The sequence below is a fragment of the Stomoxys calcitrans genome, chromosome 2 (genome assembly GCF_963082655.1).
Source record: "Stomoxys calcitrans chromosome 2, idStoCalc2.1, whole genome shotgun sequence".
Taxonomy (NCBI): domain Eukaryota; kingdom Metazoa; phylum Arthropoda; class Insecta; order Diptera; family Muscidae; genus Stomoxys; species Stomoxys calcitrans.
The window spans coordinates 157,130,105-157,149,444 of NC_081553.1; the positions used below are offsets into that span (position 1 = coordinate 157,130,105).

The following is a 19,340-nucleotide window of genomic DNA, read 5'->3' on the forward strand; positions in this document are numbered from 1 at the left end:
TCATAATTTAGAGAATTTATATTGACGTACCAATTGTTTAAAAATATTTTGAATTTTAAAATTTCTGAAGAGATATGTTTTTATTTTCTAATCCCCCACAAGAAAAATATAATTTTCCTAATATTTTATGACCATTTAGCGAAGAAAGCTGGATTTAATGATTTTGGCATAAATCGCACCTGTTGTCAAAAGAAGTAGGATTATAGCCATATTTTGTTTTTAATATTGAACCATCATTTGATGACAACAAGACATTAAAACCGATTCCAGAAATCTCACTCCTAAGAATTTTGAGACATTTTTTCTCGTAACTTGAGCTAGAATTTTTCTAAGGCAGCTCTATTGTTGGGTATTTTTCGTCTTTAATGGGTTAATGCAATTTTATTTTAAAGACCGAATTTGCAATATATTGTTTTCAAAAGAAATTCTTTTGAGATATTTTTCCAACGAAAAGTTATTAAAAGTTTCTTCCTTTAAGCCAAAATCTTCAAGCAAAAGCTGTGAGGACATCGAAGAAGAAGAGACTATAGAACACCTGTGTGTGTGTCCCGCAGTAGCAGTCAGAAGGAGTTCCACTTTAGGTTTTCATTTCTTTGAGAACCTGTTTGTTTTAGCGAATGTGAACATTCGCAAGTTGTTGGGCTTTTTAAAGCGATTTGAAAGGTTAAACGGTAGGAACTATAAGACAACTTCCTTCTTCTGTTCCTGTGGTAACGCAATGGACGAAAACGATTTAGTGAGTCAGATGACAGACTTCCGCTTAAACCTAACCTAACATAGGGAGAAGGTTTTAGATGTGGCAATATGTTCGGAAAATCTAATCCATGAGGTTCAGAATTGGAGTGTCTCCATGGAGCACTCCTTCTCTGACCATCGCTACTCAGAAGAAGGCTTGGGCAAGATAATTTAGATTTGGACATTCACTAAAACGTCAACGGGATTACGACTGCAGTACTGGTGTCTTTCGAATATAGCTGTCCTCTTCGAGAAAGGAAATCAGTCCAAGAAAAACCCTGGATGACCGGGGAGATTCGCAATATTGGGAAAGAGGTCCGCAGACTTTTCAAAAGAGCACGTCGTAAAAAGCAGAAATGTGTTTGGATGTTATTACACACGGCTCAAGTCATACAAAAAAACACCGGAATACAATAAAATTTTAAGAGCCTCCTGGAAGCTTTTCTGCGAATAGGTCGATAACGTTAATGACGCCGCCAAGATGAAAAAGTTTCTTTCAAAAAACCATGTTCAATCTGAAACGTTAGTAGGCGACATGGGAGTGAGAGCAGAGACAACGGAGGACATATTGAGGCTTTTGATGAAAACTCATTTTCCACAGGATATGAAGGGACTCACGGAGACACTGTAATATAGGAATAATGAGGTTGATCGATGGCTTATCATAATGGAATTTATGGTGAAGGAATCCTTGAGGAGCTTCAAACCATTTACTTCACCCGGACCTGATGGAATATTTCCGGCGTTACTACAAAAGAAGGCCGTCTACCTGGCTCCTATTTTCACTGTGTGACTAGGACGTGCATATACTCCGAAAGCTTGGCAAGGCAAGTTATGCGACACCAAAGGCCTACAGGCCTATAAGCCTTCCATTCTTTCTACTCAAAACCATGGAACGTATTGTGGATACCATGATAAAGCGTAGGACATCCAGCGAACTGGGTCTTGCATATGGCATATGAATGGGCAAGACCCAGGGGTCTCAATATTAACACAGAAAAGACTGAAATATGCCTCAAATTTCACGAATTTGTGCCAACTTAACGCACCACGTTTCCTCAATAAGATGATTTCGATATCTGACAAGCTCAAATACTTAGGTATGATCTTGTACGGGAAACTCAATTGGAAGTGTCACATTCAGGAAGGAAGCGAGAAAGCTCACTGGTGCTGGGCACTATATAGACGGGTCGTAGGCTCGAAATGGGCCTGAATCCGAAGATAGTCCACTGGCTTTACGGGAGCGTGATTAGACCAATACTTACTTACGCCTCAGTAGTTTGGTGGACTGCTTTGGAGAACTAGTGCAACATAAGGACCATACAACAGGTTCAGAGAACATGTTGTCTTGGCATAGGCGGAGCGATGAGGACCACGCCCTCTATGGCACTGGAGACAATTCGAGATATCCGACCCCATCGACATACAGATAAAGTGTGAGGCAGCCACTGCGGCTACGAGACTTACGGCGATGGGAGAATGGATTAAGTGGGAACAGCTCATACCTTCGCTGTAAAATCGAGGCGACGATAGGAACCCCGGAAGGAAGGGAAGGAGTTTCCGAACGGATACCTGAGACGACATTTGAGGTCGAGTGCAAGGCCCTGCTGCCAGCGCCACAGTCTTGGACTGACGGAACCCAAGTATTGTCATCTGGAAGATCGTGTTACACCGATGGATCATAGCTAGAGGACAGAGTTGGCCTGGGGGTCTACATTGAGGATCCATGGACTGAGATCTGTTTTAGACTGCCTGACCCTAATACGGTCCTGCAGGCGGAGATCCGGGCGATCACGGAATACGTAAGGTGGTGTGGTGCTAAAGGCCAGAGGACTACCGTCAATAAACTTGGTTTACCCGAAGCCTTTCGGGTCGACGCAGTCCGAGTGAAGGGTGTGGGCGACGAACGAACACGTAATACTGTGGAACAGCGAAATAGTCGGTAGGACAGCGAAAATCCTATGGGGTAATCCGGATCATGAGAGGACGAGACTATTACTGAAAGGAAGTAAGAAGGAGTTTAGTATAGCTTTTGGTATCATAACGAGACACATTGGACTATGAGCTCACTTATGCAAAATCTGTGCGTCAAGTGGTAGCATGTGGGGAAGATGATGAGACGTTGGTTCGAGGTTACTTTTTAGTTTTTAGAGCGCACAACAGGCTTAGGTGCATGTCCACCTAAGCCAGTAATTATCCGCAACCTCTTTCAACCTAACCTATTAATTTCAAGACTGAATACTACTTTATCTTCAGTGCTTAGCGCCGGAAGAAGAAATAGATTTCCAGGAAAACACGATCTGTATCTCCCATTCCCTGTACCCTTGAGTAGTTTACATGCAGGAATTCTTAGCCCACGAACCATTCCTCCTCATACCCATTGTTCCTCGACAAGAAACACGTCAAATCATCCTGCCATCAGGAGGACCTTCCCCGCTGGGGCACACTTTGAGCCCAATCTCAACCGAATGACCCAACGACACAGGGCTTGTCGGATCCCGTCTCGACGTCTTCCCCTCCTGATTCGACCGTGGCAGGGTGATTACTATTCTCCTGTAATCCACCTGACTGACAACTGCTGAGTCGTCTTCTAATTCCTCAACCCCACCGCTTCTATATATCTTCAGTCTCAACTTGTTGAATCAGAAAGATATAGCTTCTTCAGACTTCTTGAGGTCTGTGACATCCGGATACTGCTTGTCTTCGGTCGCCATCAGCCACATCCAATCTACAAATATTCCAGTCAGTGGTTGAAAGATCGAGTATGGATTGAGGATTTGAGGGAATCCTTCTTATCCAAGCGTGTAGGTGAAGGCATATGTTTCTTCTTGAATAAATCCAATGCCGAGCCTAGCCAGATCTCGGCAATCTTTCTTAAGGCGCAACGAAACAATTAAATTGAGCGTTAATCCCCGAAAGCAATTAATTTGTATCCGCTCCGATATCAACCTGCAATGTCACTAACTGGAGAGGCCCAGGCAATTCCGCAAAGGCATCAGAGTATACAGATGACTATCCCACCGCAGCCTTTTGGCTGACTGCGGTGCTCTTTCCAATTCTAAACGTTTTTTGTGTTTTCTTGCACCTGACAGCCATTTGTCTGTTGCTCTATTGATTTTTGTCATTGGACATACCAGCATTTTTGTACCTGAGGTTCGGTTGGATGGTTGGTTCATGCGTAAAACAATTGATCCTAGTGCAATAATAAAGTAAGATTGTGTTAGCACAAAAAATTTCATTTAATTGTCTTTAAAACAAATTATGATATTTTGTGTAAGTTTTTCCCAACTAAATGTGTGTTCATCCGATTAGGACTAATGATGCAATAATGTGGTAATTTATTAACCGATCGTCTGGAAATTTAGCACGAAGGATTATCCTATGACTCCAATATTGTAGAATTTCATATTGATATTGGTTCAATTTTACATATAGTGCCCGAATTTCACTCACATTTTCACAGCACATTTCTTGACAGATTTCCTCTAAATTTTGCACAATGTCTCCTTTTATTAACGTTATTTCTTCAAATGGGAAGTGAGTCAATTTAATTTGACCGTTAATATGAATATTGCCAGAAAATTAAAGATTTTATTGCCTGACCAATAACGCATATTTAGCTTATTGACGAACCCGTTAAGCCAAAAATACGCTTCGTTCCTGAAGATGTCACTTAAAGTAGCGGTCACTGATTCCGAATTTCGGTAGAAATTTTTTATGATGTGCAGACGTTCTTCCTTCGTGTACTTTACTATGATGAAAATGTTGAATTTACTGAATAATTTGACAGTTACAATTTGATGATATGCGTAATTAAATTCAAAGTTGTCAAGTCCCTACAGGAAAACCGGAAACATTTGTATCCCCGGAATAGCAGAACGTGAGAAAAATACATTGTTCTCTGTTGTATTTACCCAAATAGTATTCGTTATTCGTTCAAATGCATTTGTGTGTTCGGCAGACGGGTCGACGGACGTAGTACGATCGAATTAAATTGTCAATACGATCCATAACATAAATAGGGTATATCCGATCTAATTCAAGGTGTCACAAATGGAATGGCCACAAGGAAGTTGGCATGAAAGCATTGGAAGTACAAATGGAGATGGTAAGTACAGATTGCTAATGACGAAAATGAACAGAAAGAAATGCAAATATTTTCAGTGATGTTGAAGCATTTTGGAGTTACATCAAAATTTCATATGATCCAATTTTTTATTCAATGCAATTTCTTACAAAATGTAATAGACGTACACCGGGTCCATTCTTATAGCTATTAATCCATATAAACATTTAGATATTTTTAATAAGGTAAGTTTTTAAATTAATTGTTAAATACAAAAAATTTTTTGATTATTACTAGATACCGGATTTTATCATTTTATCGAAATTCTGTTTTGATCCAATTTACAATTTAGCTGAAATCAAAGATATAAACGAAATTAAATTATAATTGCCAATGAACATCCCACTAAGGAACAGGGGCAAACTCCTCATATATCAATGGGTTCTGTCCGATTCAAGTTAAGTGTCAATGATAGGGGGCCTTCTTTTCACAGCCCGAACGAGGCACAGTGGGGACCGTGTCGTTTAAATCAACGGATCGGCCGATCTTCATGAAATTCAGCAAATATCACTTGTAGGTATTTAAAGAGACAAATTTTAAATTTGTCTCTTTCAACACCTATATATATATATATATATATATATATATATATATATATATATATATATATATATATATATATATATATATATATATATATATATATATATATATATATATATATATATATACCACTACTGAAATTGCAATAGCAATGACCAACGAGAAAGCTCCCTTAACCTCAGGGCTATCGTCGCTGCAATTTCTCTAGCCACAATGTCCAGAGGCATAAGATGTAGCATTAAATTCTGTGCGACAGATGGAGTCGTCCTCAATGCGGCTATGATGCATAAACAAGCCATCCCTTGGATCCGGTTAAGCATTGAGCAGTAGGTAGATTTTTTACTCCATATAGCATCATTGGTTTGACAACTGCAGTATATACGCAATGCGTGACACGCGGTCTAAATCCCCAACTTTTGCCAATGGCTCTCTCGCAGGTGTATAGGGAAAGTTCAATTTCCTGTCCAGCAAAACACCCGGGTATTGTTGCTTTCGTTAATGGAACATTGTCTCCTCTCAAGGAGACAGGTTCCACTGTAGGCAACTTGTATCTCCTGCTGAAAGGAAACTACTTCTGTCTTGCACGGATTTATACCCAGACCACTTTCGGTTGCCCACTTTGCTGTGCACGTAGAGCTTCCTTAAGTATATCTCTTAAAGTGCTGGGAAACTTTCCCCTAACCGCAATAGCCACGTCATCAGCATACGCGCCCACTTTAACGCCTTTTTCTTCCAGAGGCAATAATATAATGTTAATGGCTATATTCCAAAGTCGAAGAGACCCATCAGATCCCAAGCCTGCCGTCAACTCTTTCTTACGGTAGAGTTGATGGATTTGCCTCTACTATATGCATGCTGCTGCCGCGACAGGCGATCTCCAGGGATCTTTACCCTAAGATATGTTTCTATCAACCTTTCAAGAGCCTTCAGCATAAAGGATGACAGACTAATGGACGAAAATATTTCGCCTTCCTGTGGTAGGGGTTTCCTGTTTTCGGAATAAAAAAGACCTTCATGTCCCAACATCCCACAGATATATATGACATTCTGATACAAGCAAGCCAGGGAACCAGTCTATCAGACACAGCTTGTAATTCAACAGGTGATACATCATCATGGCCAGGGACTTAAAGTAGTCGAAACTTCTTATCGCCCAAAGGATTTTCGGCTCAGACACAATTTTCTTAATAGTCTCCGACGAATCTATACTAGTGACAACCTCTTCTGGTGCCACGTTGTCCGTTGGAGAATTTCCCGGGAAATGTGTATCAACGAGTAGTTCTAGTATTTCCTCACTAGACATTGTCCATACATTCTCTGACTTCTGAATATACTCCACTGTAATAGGTCTCGAGAACAGATTCTTCCTTAGTCAAGAGGCCTCAGACGTATGCAGAATTCTATCCAGGATTTTCTTAGCTCAGCCTTATAGATGTCCCAGTCATGTGGTGCTCTTGTGGCTTTTGCTCTGTTGAAGAGTTTTCTGCAGTCCTTCCTTAGGCCAAACAGCTCTGGGGTCCACCATGGCGGTCGCTGTTTGCACCTTGGCTTGGCACTAGGACATGTTGACACAAGCATGACCATTATGTCTATATCCTCCGTAGTTTCCACTTCCTTTTCTGGTCAATAAGGGACAGACGTGCAGAATTTTTGCCGAAATTTATCCCAATCCGCCTTTCTTCTGTTTAGCCGAGGGACCAATACTTCAGTATTTTCTCCGAGGCTAAAACTAATATAACGATGATCAGAGAATGTGTGGTCATCCAACACATCCGACTCGCATATTCTTCCACTTGTATCTTCCGCTACAAAGGTATTATCTAGTGCCTTCTGTCTGTTCCTGGTAATAAAGGTAGGTTTATCCCCTTTATTACAAATCGCCAGATTGCAACTTTTAATATATTCAATAAGCAGATCACCCCTTTTTTGACATCCGAACTCCCCCATATCTGGTGATGTGCATTAGCATCACCTCTACAATGAGGCTTTTCTTCCCTAGAGAAGCGGCTTCAACCAGCGACTTAAGGCTTAAAGACGGCATCTCTGAATTGTGTGCCATATATAGGGAAGCCAGCCAGTAATGGCTTATTTCAAGGCAGGCTACTACTAAATCTTCTGTGCTTAGCGACGGAAGAAGAAAAACATTTAGACTACTCTTTGCAAGAATACATGCTATGTGTCTCCCATTCCCCGTACCCTTGAGAAGTTTAAATCCCGGAATTCTTAGTCCACGCACCATTCCTCCACACACCCATGGTTCCTGCAGGTTCAATAATATTTCACTCCGGACTTTTTTGTTACTCATTTACCTCTCTTAATTAAGTTATTGAACTTGGTTTTAGGATGAATTATATTCATATTTTCCAACACATTTATAAAAGAACGTTTTTTTGCAAAACGATGCACAGCTGACTACCACTTTTTAGCTGTAAGCTCAAACAACACATGAAGCTATATTTTTGCGAAAGAATCAAAGAAAAATATGTAAAATAGTGGAACTTAGACGCTCATAAACATAATGTTGCGTATACGCAACGTCGGGCATGAGAGGGTTAATTTGTGGTTCGATTTCCAAAATTTTCGCTCTGGAAAGAGCTCAAAATCCCTACACAAATGTCCGCTTGGGGTTTACAATATTTCTTCTGGTCTTGGGGATTTTCGACTTTTAATTTTTGGAATTTTTGCCGAGACAGGCTTTCTTAAAAAAATTTTTTGAACCAAACAATATTTGTTGACTTCTCCTCAGCAAATTTACTAAAGAATGACGATTTTGAAACCATATTTGCCCGAAATGGGTATTACAGTTAACAAATTCATGTAGCTTTTGTTTTTTTGTTTTTCCAGGACAGTTTTATCTGCAAAATACGCATAATCTCGTTAACACCTCAGCTACTATCATTCAAAATATCAGAGACTTATCTCTACCCACACTCAAACGGCATATTTTTATACCCTCCACCATAAGATGGGGGGTATACTAATTTCGTCATTCTGATTGTAACTACTCGAAATATTCGTCTGAGACCCCATAAAGTATATATATTCTTGATCGTCGTGAAATTTTATGTCGATCTAGCCATGTCCGTCCGTCTGTCCGTCCGTCCGTCCGTCCGTCCGTCTGTCTGTCGAAAGCACGCTAACTTCCGAAGGAGTAAAGCTAGCCGCTTGAAATTTTGCACAAATACTTCTTATTAGTGTAGGTCGGTTGGTATTGTAAATGGGCCATATCGGTCCATGTTTTGATATAGCTGCCATATAAACCGATCTTGGGTCTTGACTTCTTCAGCCTCTAGAGTGCGCAATTCTTATCCGATTCGAATGAAATTTTGCACGACGTATTTTGTTATTATATCCAACAACTGTGCCAAGTATGGTTCAAATCGGTCCATAACCTGATATAGCTGCCATATAAACCGATCTTGGGTCTTGACTTCTTGAGCGTCTAGAGTGCGCAATTCTTATCCGATTGGAATGAAATTTTGCACGACGTGTTTTGTTATGATATCCAATAACTATGCCAAGTATGGTTCAAATCGGTTTATAACCTGATATAGCTGCCATATAAACCGATCTGGGGTCTTGACTTCTTGAGCCTCTGGAGGGCGCAATTCTTATCCGATTGGAATGGAATTTCGCACGACGTGTTTTGCTATGATATCTAACAACTGTGCCAAGTATGGTTCAAATCAATTAATAACCTGATATTGCTGCCATATAAACCGATCTTGGGTCTTGACTTCTTGAGCCTCTAGAGTGCGCAATTCTTATCCGATTGGAATGAAATTTTGCACGACGTGTTTTGTTACGATATCCAACAACTGTGCCAAGTATGGCTCTAATCGGTTCATAACCTGATATAGCTGCCATATAAACCGATCTGGGGTCTTGACTTCTTGAGCCTCTAGAGTGCGCAATTCTTATCCGATTGGAATGAAATTTTGCACGACGTGTTTTGTAATGATATCCAACAACTGTGCCAAGTACGGTTCAAATCGGTCCATAACCTTATATAGCTGTCATATAAACCAATCTTAGGTCTTGACTTCTTGAGCCTCTAGAGGTCGCAATTATTATCCGATTTGCCTGAAATTTTGTACGACGGATTCTCTCATGACCATTAACATACGTGTTTATTATGGTCTGAATCGGTATATAGCCCGATGCAGCTCCCATATAAATCGATCTCTCTATTTTACTTCTTGAGCCCACAAAGGTCGCAATTCTTATTCGAATTGGCTGACATTTTACACAGGTCTCCAACATATAATTTAATTGTGGTCCAAACCGGACCATATCTTGATATCGCTCTAATAGCAGAGCAAATCTTTTCTTATATCCTTTTTTTGCCTAAGAAGAGATGCCGGGAAAAGAACTCGACAAATGCGATCCATGGTGGAGGGTATATAAGATTCGGCCCGGCCGAACTTAGCACGCTTTTACTTGTTTTACTATTATTTCGATTCTCACTGTGTGTTTGTTTATATTTGCACTTGGGTCAAATTAAACCTAATTTTGGTTAAATTCTCTATAACGTCGTATTTCGTCAGTCCCCAACTGCTACGTTACAGAGAAGTTCGATTGTACTTTCTAGGGCCGGAAATGCATTCTTCGATATGTTGTAAACGAAATAATTAGATGATTATATTCAATTCAGTCAATTAAAATGTAAAGAAAATTTTCCAGGAGGGGAGCGTGCAGCTCAACGAAAAAATTTTCGCAGGAGGAAAAAAGGTATATTTATATTAAAAGAATTTTTTTAATACGGAAACACCATTTTATCAACTACTTTAAAATACTAATTACAATTGACATGTACTTACAGTTATCTTCACAGTTAAACTAAAACTATTAGATTAAACTCATATGTATGTGTTGCAGCATTAAAAGGAAATATCTGAAAACATATATACATATATTGGTACATGTGTCCAAATCCGAACAGATTTTTTCCTTCCTGAGCTGAATTTTAATAAAATCTGAAGATATCTCAGAGAGCTATTCCAATTTCATTAGTGGTATATATATATATATATATATATATTTAGACCATACTTGGCATAGTTGTTGAAATTTATAACAAAACAAATTTCATCCAAATTCAATCGAATGAGAATTGCGCACTGCAAAGTCTCAAGAAGTCAAGTCCCGAGATCGGTTTATATGGCAGCTATGTCAGATTATGATCCCATTTTAACCATACTTAGCACTAATAAAAAGTAATATGCAGATTTTGAAGCGCCTAGCTTTATTCCTTCGAAAGTTAGCGTGCTCTCGAAAGACATACAGTCGGATGGACAGGTGGACGGACTTGGCTAAATCGACTTAGAAAGTCAAGTCGAAAAAGAATATATATACTTTGTTAGGTCTCACCTATGGTGGGCGGTATAAAAAAGCTCAAAAAATCCAAATGGGGCAAAAACGGGCAAAATTTGTTTTCTAATGTTCTCGTCAGCATTCAAACGCAGGCGTTCAGCGTCATAGGCGGACATGCTAACACCTCCGTTACGCTGGCCTCCAAAAAAGCTGTACCCAACTGAATAAGCAAATTGTTTAGAATTCTTCTTTTAAATAATTGATTTGTAATTTGCAACCCGTAATGTTTTTACTGAATATGAGTTTAATCTAAATGGTGTTTCCGTATTAAAAAATTTCTTTTAATATAAATATACCTTTTTTCCTCCTGCGAAAATTTTTTCGTTGAGCTGCACGCTCCCCTCCTGGAAAATTTTTGCTGAGGAGAAGTCAACAAATATTGTTTGGTTCAAAAAATTTTTTTAAGAAAGCCTGTCTCGGCAAAAATTCCAAAAATTAAAAGTCGAAAATCCCCAAGACCAGAAGAAATATTGTAAACCCCAGCGGACATTTGTGTAGGGATTTTGAGCTCTTTCCAGAGCGAAAATTTTGGAAATCGAACCACAAATTAACCCTCTCATGCCCGACGTTGCGTATACGCAACATTATGTTTATGAGCGTCTAAGTTCCACTATTTTACATATTTTTCTTTGATTCTTTCGCAAAAATATAGCTTCATGTGTTGTTTGAGCTTACAGCTAAAAAGTGGTAGTCAGCTGTGCATCGTTTTGCAAAAAAACGTTCTTTTATAAATGTGTTGGAAAATATGAATATAATTCATCCTAAAACCAAGTTCAATAACTTAATTAAGAGAGGTAAATGAGTAACAAAAAAGTCTGGAGTGAAAATATTATTGAACCTGCAGGAACCATGGGTGTGTGGAGGAATGGTGCGTGGACTAAGAATTCCGGGATTTAAACTTCTCAAGGGTACGGGGAATGGGAGACACATAGCATGTATTCTTGCAAAGAGTAGTCTAAATGGGTTTCTTCTTCCGTCGCTAAGCACAGAAGATTTAGTAGTAGCCTGCCTTGAAATAAGCCATTACTGGCTGGCTTCCCTATATATGGCACACAATTCAGAGATGCCGCCTTTAGGCCTTAAGTCGCTGGTTGAAGCCGCTTCTCTAGGGAAGAAAAGCCACATTGTAGAGGTGATGCTAATGCACATCACCAGATATGGGGGAGTTCGGATGTCAAAAAAGGGGTGATCTGCTTATTGAATATATTAAAAGTTGCAATCTGGCGATTTGTAATAAAGGGGATAAACCTACCTTTATTACCAGGAATAGGCAGGAGGCACTAGATAATACCTTTGTAGCGGAAGATACAAGTGGAAGAATATGCGAGTGGGATGTGTTGGATGACCACACATCCTCTGATCATCGTTATATTAGTTTCAGCCTCGGAGAAAATACTGAAGTAGTGGTGGGATAAATTTCGGCACAAATTCTGCACGTCTGTCCCTTCTTGACCTGAAAAGGAAGTGAAAACTACGGAGGATATAGACATAATGGTCATGCTAGTGTCTACATGTCCTAGTGCCAAGCCAAGGTGCAAACAGCGACCGCCATGGTGGACCCCAGAGCTGTTTGGCCTAAGGAAGGATTGCAGAAAACTCTTCAACAGAGCAAAAGCCACAAGAGCAACACATGATTGGGACATGTATAAGGCTGAGCTAAGAATATATAAGGGCGAGCTGAGAAAGGCTCAGAACAAATCCTGGGTAGAATTCTGCATACATCTGAGGCCTCTTGATTAAGGAAGATTCTGTTCTCGAGACCTATTACGGTGGAGTATATTCAGAAGTCAGAGAATGTATGGACAATGTCTAGTGAGGAAATACTAGAACTACTCGTTGATACACATTTCCCGGGAAATTCTCCAACGGACAACGTGACGCCAGAAGAGGTTGTCACTAGTATAGATTCGTCGGAGACTATTAAGAAAATTGTGTCTGAGCCGAAAATCCTTTGGGCGATAAGAAGTTTCGACTCCTTTAAGTCGCCTGGCCATGATGATATATCACCTGTTGAATTACAAGCTGTGTCTGATAGACTGGTTCCCTGGCTTGCTTGTATCATAATGTCATATATATCTGTGGGATGTTGGGACATGAAGGTCTTTTTTATTCCGAAAACAGGAAAACCCTACCACAGGAAAGCGAAATATTTTCGTCCTATTAGTCTGTCATCCTTTATGCTGAAGGCTCTTGAAAGGTTGATAGAAACATATCTTAGGGTAAAGATCCCTGGAGATCGCCTGTCGCGGCAACAGCATGCATATAGTAAAGGCAAATCCATCAACTCTACCGTAAGAAAGAGTTGACGGCAGGCTTGGAATCTGATAGGTCAGCAGAGGAACACCTCAAAGAGGTGAACTTTCTCTTCGACTTTGGAATATAAAAGGCGTAAAAGTGGTCGCGTACGCTGATGACGGTTAGGGGAAAGTTTCCCAGCACTTTAAGAGATATACTTAAGGAAGCTCTACTTGCAACAGCAAAGTGGGAACCGAAAGTGGTCTGGGTATAAATCCGTGCAAGACAGAAGTAGTTCCTTTCAGCAGGAGATACAAGTTGCCTACAGTGGAACCTGTCTCCTTGAGAGGAGAGAATGTTCCATTAACGAAAGCAACAATACCTGGGTGTTTTGTTGGACAGAAATTGAACTTCAAATCCAACATTTTGGAAAGGGCAAGAAAGGCCACTCTTGCCCTATACACCAGCGAGAGAGCCATTAGCAAAAGTTGGGGATTTAGGCCGCGTGTCATGCATTGCGTATATACTGCAGTTGTCAAACCTATTATGCTATATGGTGAAGTGGTCTGGTGGACGGTGCTTAAGAAATCTACCTACTGCTGAATGGTTAACCGGATCCAAGGGATGGCTTGTTTATGCATCACAGCCGCATTGAGGACGACACCATCTGTTGCACTAAATTTAATGCTACATCTTATGCCTCTGGACATTGTGGCTAGACAAATTGCAGCGACCACTGCCGTGTGGTTAAGGGAGCTTTCTCATTGGTCATGTGGCGACTGCGGACACTGTGTTGTCCTTGATACAATATCCGATGTTCCAGGCAGTGTGGATTACACCCTACCTGAGCCGCTTTTTGTTAAAAATTATTGTACCACTATTCCTGATAGAACCAATTGGAACTACAACATCCCTGATATCAGAAGTTACATAGACTTCTATACGGTTGGTTCCAAACTAAACGACCAGGTGGGCTTTGGGGTGTACTCTAAAGATCTAGAACTGGTCATATCGAAAAGGTTACCCAACCACTGCAGTGTGTATCAAGCAGAGATCCTTGCAATTGAGGAAGTGGTGGAATGGCTTAGATATAATGTCATTACGACGATTGGCATAAATATTTTCTCAGACAGCACAAAAACCGCCCTCGACTGTTGCAGATCGCTCAACGAGATGGCTGAACAATTCAAAATTCATTTGTTCTGAGTGCCGGGCCACAGAGATATCCCAGTGAATTGTAAAGCGGATGAGCTTGCGAGACTAGGAATTACCCTACACATTCCAGCGATACTGGAATCTGTGGGTATGCCTCAAGCGACATGTAAGCTAAGTTTTCAGGACCTGGCCCGAAGGGCAACGAATGATAGATGGTCACAAAGAGGGGGCTGTGAACATTCCAAAACTATGTGGCCTAATCTAGACTCGAACAGGTCTACTGCTTTGCTGTCATTGGCTAGAACAGACGTCTCAGTCATTGTGTCCGTCATGACAGGTCACTTTCCAATCGGAATACGTGCTGACAGACTGAAGGTTGCCAGCAACGACTTTTGCGGAAGCTGTAGGGACATCGAAGAAGAAGAGACTATAGAACACCTTCTGTGTGTGTCCCGCACTAGCAGTTAGAAGGAGTTCCACTTTAGGTTCTCATTTTATTGAGAACCTGTCTGATTTTGCGGATGTGAACATTCGCAAGTTTTTGGGCTTTTTAAAAATGGTTCAACGGTAGAAACAGAAGGCATCTTCCTCTTCTGTTCCTGTGCTATCACAATGGACGAAAACGTCTACGTGAGTCTGATGGCAGCCTGCCACTTTAACTTAACCTAACCTTTGCTGGTACTTCCAACAGTGCCAAGTATGGTCCAAATTGTTTAAGCCCTGACGTAGATCCCATATAAACCGATCACACGATTTGACTTCTTGAGCCTGAAGGGGGCGCAATTATTTAGCTGAAATTTTAAACAGGATATTTGTTTATGACTTCTTATAATCATGACAAGTACTATCCAATTGTATCTGTAGATGTATCTCCCATATATTGGGAAAAGTCGGTTAAAGAACGTGTCAAATGGGATCGCAGGTGGAGGGTATTTAAGATTCGGCCTGGCCGAGCTTAACTTCCTGTTACTTGTTTTCTGATGTTCTCGCCAGGAATCGAACCAAGGCGTTCAGGGTAATAGACGGACATGCTTACCTCTTCGCCACGGTGGGCTCTCACAGTGCCCATAGCAGGGCTGCGGAGTCGGGCAAATTTGACTTTGTCCAGATACTTAGCATTGAAAAAAAAATATCAGCATCGTGCTCTATTCTCAAATACCATTTATTTAAACCCCATATTGCCATTGGTTTAAGGGGAGTTTATGGGATGAGGCGTCCCCCAAACACTTGGCCGGAAATTGGAATATCAAATATAAATTTCGTACTCTACTCCCCAAAACCTTTCATTTGTGTCCCACATTGGATTTAGGGATGTTTTGAGGGTGGGGTGATCCCGAAACACTTAGCCCTGAAAAAATCAGCATGGTGATCTAATCAAAAATAACATATATTTGAACACTATATTGCCATTGGCCTCAACATTGGATATCAAATTCGTCTTCTAATCACAAATGCCTTTCTTTTAAGTCCCTCATTGCAAAGTTAGCAAATATATGCGGTTTGGGGTTGTTTTGGTGGATTGGGCTGGTCCTCAGTGACTTGGCCCTGAAAATATATGTCAGATTCATGTTTCACTCTAAATACCTTTTATTTGAGCCCCAAATTGCAATGGTCGGCATATACGTCCCATTTGGGGGGATTTATGAGGATAGGATGGACCCATAGACAATTTTCCCCAAAATTTTAATATCAGCTTCGTGATCTACTCTCATAGACCTTTCAATTGAGCCCATACTGTCATTAAATCCCACAACACATCTCCGAGATCTGGCGTTTCTTAAAATTGAGTAAGGGGGAGGGATTTTTCAACAAAATGTTTTTTAAAGACAATATTAAAAAAAATTAAAAACACAAAATTTCAAGGACATTTTTAAAGGCAATATTTCAAAGAAAGTTATTAAAGGCAAAATTTTTCTAAAGGGAACTTTAAAAGAGATTATCTCTAAATACAAAATTTTAAGAAATTTTAATAAATTTTTGTTAAAGGCAATATTTCAATGAAATTTTTCTAAAATTTCAATGACAAAATTTAAAGAAAAAAATGTAAGGACATTTTTGCTAAAAACAATATTTCAATGAAACCTTTCCTTTCCCCTTTTAATGAGTTTCTTATTTTATACCCACCACCGAAGCATGGCGTTATATTCATTTTGTCATTCCGTTCGCAACACATCGAAATATCCATTTGCGACCCTATAAAGTATATATATTCATGATCAGCGTAAAAATCTAAGACGATCTACCCATATCCGTCCGTCCGTCTGTCTGCTGAAATCACGATACAGTCTTTAAAAATAGAGATATTGAGCTGAAATTTTGCACAAATTTGTTTTTTTTGTCCATAAGCAGGTTAAGTTCGAAGATGGGCTACATCGGACTACATCTTCATATAGCCCCCATATAGACCGATTCGCCGATCAAATATCCATAAAAGGTCCATAAAAGACAAGTTTAATAAACAATTTTGCTGAAATTAGGGACAGTGGGTTGTGTTAGGCTATTCGACATTCTTCTTCAATTTGGCCCAGATCGGTCCAGATTTGGATATAGCTGCCATATAGACCGATCCGCCGATTTAGGGCCTTAGGTCCATAAAATCCACATTTATTATCCGATTTTACTGAAATTTGAGAGAGTGAGTTGTGTAAGGCCCTTCGACATCCTTCTTCAATTTATCCCAGATCGGTCCAAATTTGGATATAGCTACCATATAGACCGATCTCTCAATTTAAGGTTTTGGACCATAAATGGTGCATTTATTGTCCGATGTCGCCAAAATTTGGGACAGTGAGGTAAGTTAAGCCCCTCGACATTCTTCTTCAATTTGGCTCAGATCGGTCTAGATTTGGATATAGCTAACATATAGACCGATCTCTCGATTAAGGCGTTTGGGGCCATGAAAGTATTTGGTCCAAATCGGAACATATTTCGATATGGCTGCTTTGGGGCATAAGGTATACATTTTTGACGAAAGGTGGTTAACATATATTCCCGAGGTGATGGGTATGCAAAGTTCGGCCCGGCCGAACTTAGAGTCTTTTTACTTGTTTTAATTTAAAATATTTTAGTTGAAACATTTTCTCCGGGGAAAATTGCTCGACTCTGACTCAGCAGCCCTGGCCCATAGTGTACTGGTGATGAGCCTGCAAAATCCATACGATTTGATGGTAATAATCGTTGGTCGTAATAGGGAAAAAGGGGGAGATGTAGGTGATTCTTCCAGACGACTGGAAGAATTACCACCTTGAAATTTTGCACATAATGCCGTTAACTCTCTACGCGTGCTCAAACGGCTGATTTTTTACTAGTTTTTTTCGATTCCAACCCACTGTAATGCATCTCAGGCATCCTACCGTTCTTAAATTTACTGGATACAGTAAATAGAGGATTGCGTTTCTACGCTTAATATGTTTGAGAGTGTTCTAGCCAATATTTATTCTTTTTTTAGAGCCTTCATCAACTTCGGATATATTATAGCACTTCAATAGATAACCTTTAAGTATTGCCATTTTTTTTTTGTCTGTCATCCGATGAAGAAAAGTTGTGTATTTTATACCAGTATTTTGCCTTATTTTCGTAATTTTTCAATTAGTCGTCAGGCCACTACAAAATTTTTTTTAAGCTTATACTATTTTAAGGTTGTGAAGTTAAAGTGATTTTAACCGAGACGTGAACCAGGCGTGGGTGAAATTGAAACTGAAATTTAACAAGTAAAAAGGCATTAAGTTCGGCCGGGCCGAACTTTGGATACCCACCACCTCGGGTATATATGTAAACCGCCTTTCATCAAAATTCGGTGAAAAATTCATAACTTATGTCCCATATCAGTTATATTAAAATATGTTCCGATTTGGACCAAATACTAATAAGTACAGTAGATATATCTAAAAATAAACCGATCTGAACCATATACGACACGGATGTCGAAAAGCCTAACATAAGACTTTGTCAAATTTCAGTGATATCGGATTATAAATGCGAATTTTATGGGGCCAAGACTTTAAATCGAGATATCGGTTTACATGGCAGCTATATCCAAATCTGGACCGATTTGGGCCAATTTGCATAAAAATGTCGAAGAGCCTAACTTAAAGCACTGTCCCAAATTTGAGCGAAATCGGACAATAAATGCCTCTTTTATGGGCCCAAAACCTTAAATCGAGAGATCGGTCTATATGGCAGCTATATTCAAATCTAGACCGATCTGGGCAAAATTGAAGAAGGACGTCGAAGAGCCTAACTTAACTCACTGTCTCAAATTTCAGCGACATCAGACAATAAATGCGCCTTTTATGGCTCCAAAACCTAAAACCTAGATATCGGTCTATATGGCAGCTATATCCAAATCTGGACCGATCTAGGCAAAATTAACAAAGGAAGTTGAAGGGCCTAACATAACTCCCTGTCCCAAATTTCAGCAAAATCGGATAATGTATGTGGCTTTTATGGGCTTAAGACCCTTAATCGGAGGATCGGTCTATATGGCAGCTATATCCAAATCTGGACCGATCTGAGCCAAATTGACGAAGGATGTCGATGAGCCTAACACAATTCACTGTCCTGAATTTCATCAAATTCGGATAATAAATTTAGCTTTTGTGGGCCTAAGACCCTAAATCGGAGGATCGGTCTATATGGCAGCTATATCCAAATCTGTACCGATCTGGTCCAAATTAACGAAGGAAGTTGAAGGGCCTAACACAAATCCCTGTCCCAAATTTCAGCGAAATCGGATAATAAATGTGGCTTTTATGGGCTTTAGACCCTAAATCGGAGGATCGGTCTGTATGGCAGCTATATCCAAATCTGGACCGATCTGAGCCAAATTGACGAAGAATGTCGAAGGCCCTAACAAAACCCACTTTTCCAAATTTCAGCAAAATCGGATGATAAATGTGGCTTTTATGGGCCTAAGACCCTAAATCGGCGGATCGGTCTATATGGGGGCTATATCAAGATATAGTCCGATATAGCCCATCTTCGAACTTAACCTGCTTATGGACAAAAAAAGAATCTGTGCAAAATTTCAGCTCAATATCTCTATTTTTAAAGACTGTAGCGTGATTTCAACAGACGGACGGACAGACGGACGGACATGGCTAGATCGTCTTAGATTTTTACGCTGATCAAGAATATATATACTTTATAGGGTCGGAAATGGATATTTCGATGT

The 19,340-nt window shown here is 40.0% G+C and overlaps 1 protein-coding gene across 3 annotated transcripts in view; it reads left to right on the forward strand.

Moving 5' to 3' along the window:
• The window catches only part of LOC106092660 (myosin-I heavy chain), a 306,781-nt gene that overhangs the window by 45,702 nt on the left and 241,739 nt on the right, over positions 1-19,340 (forward strand). For all 3 annotated transcript variants that reach the window (XM_059362006.1, XM_059362007.1, XM_059362008.1), the window contains one exon: positions 4,984-5,046. In XM_059362006.1, the coding sequence (XP_059217989.1) occupies positions 4,984-5,046 (63 nt within the window). The remainder of the gene's footprint in view (positions 1-4,983; positions 5,047-19,340) is intronic.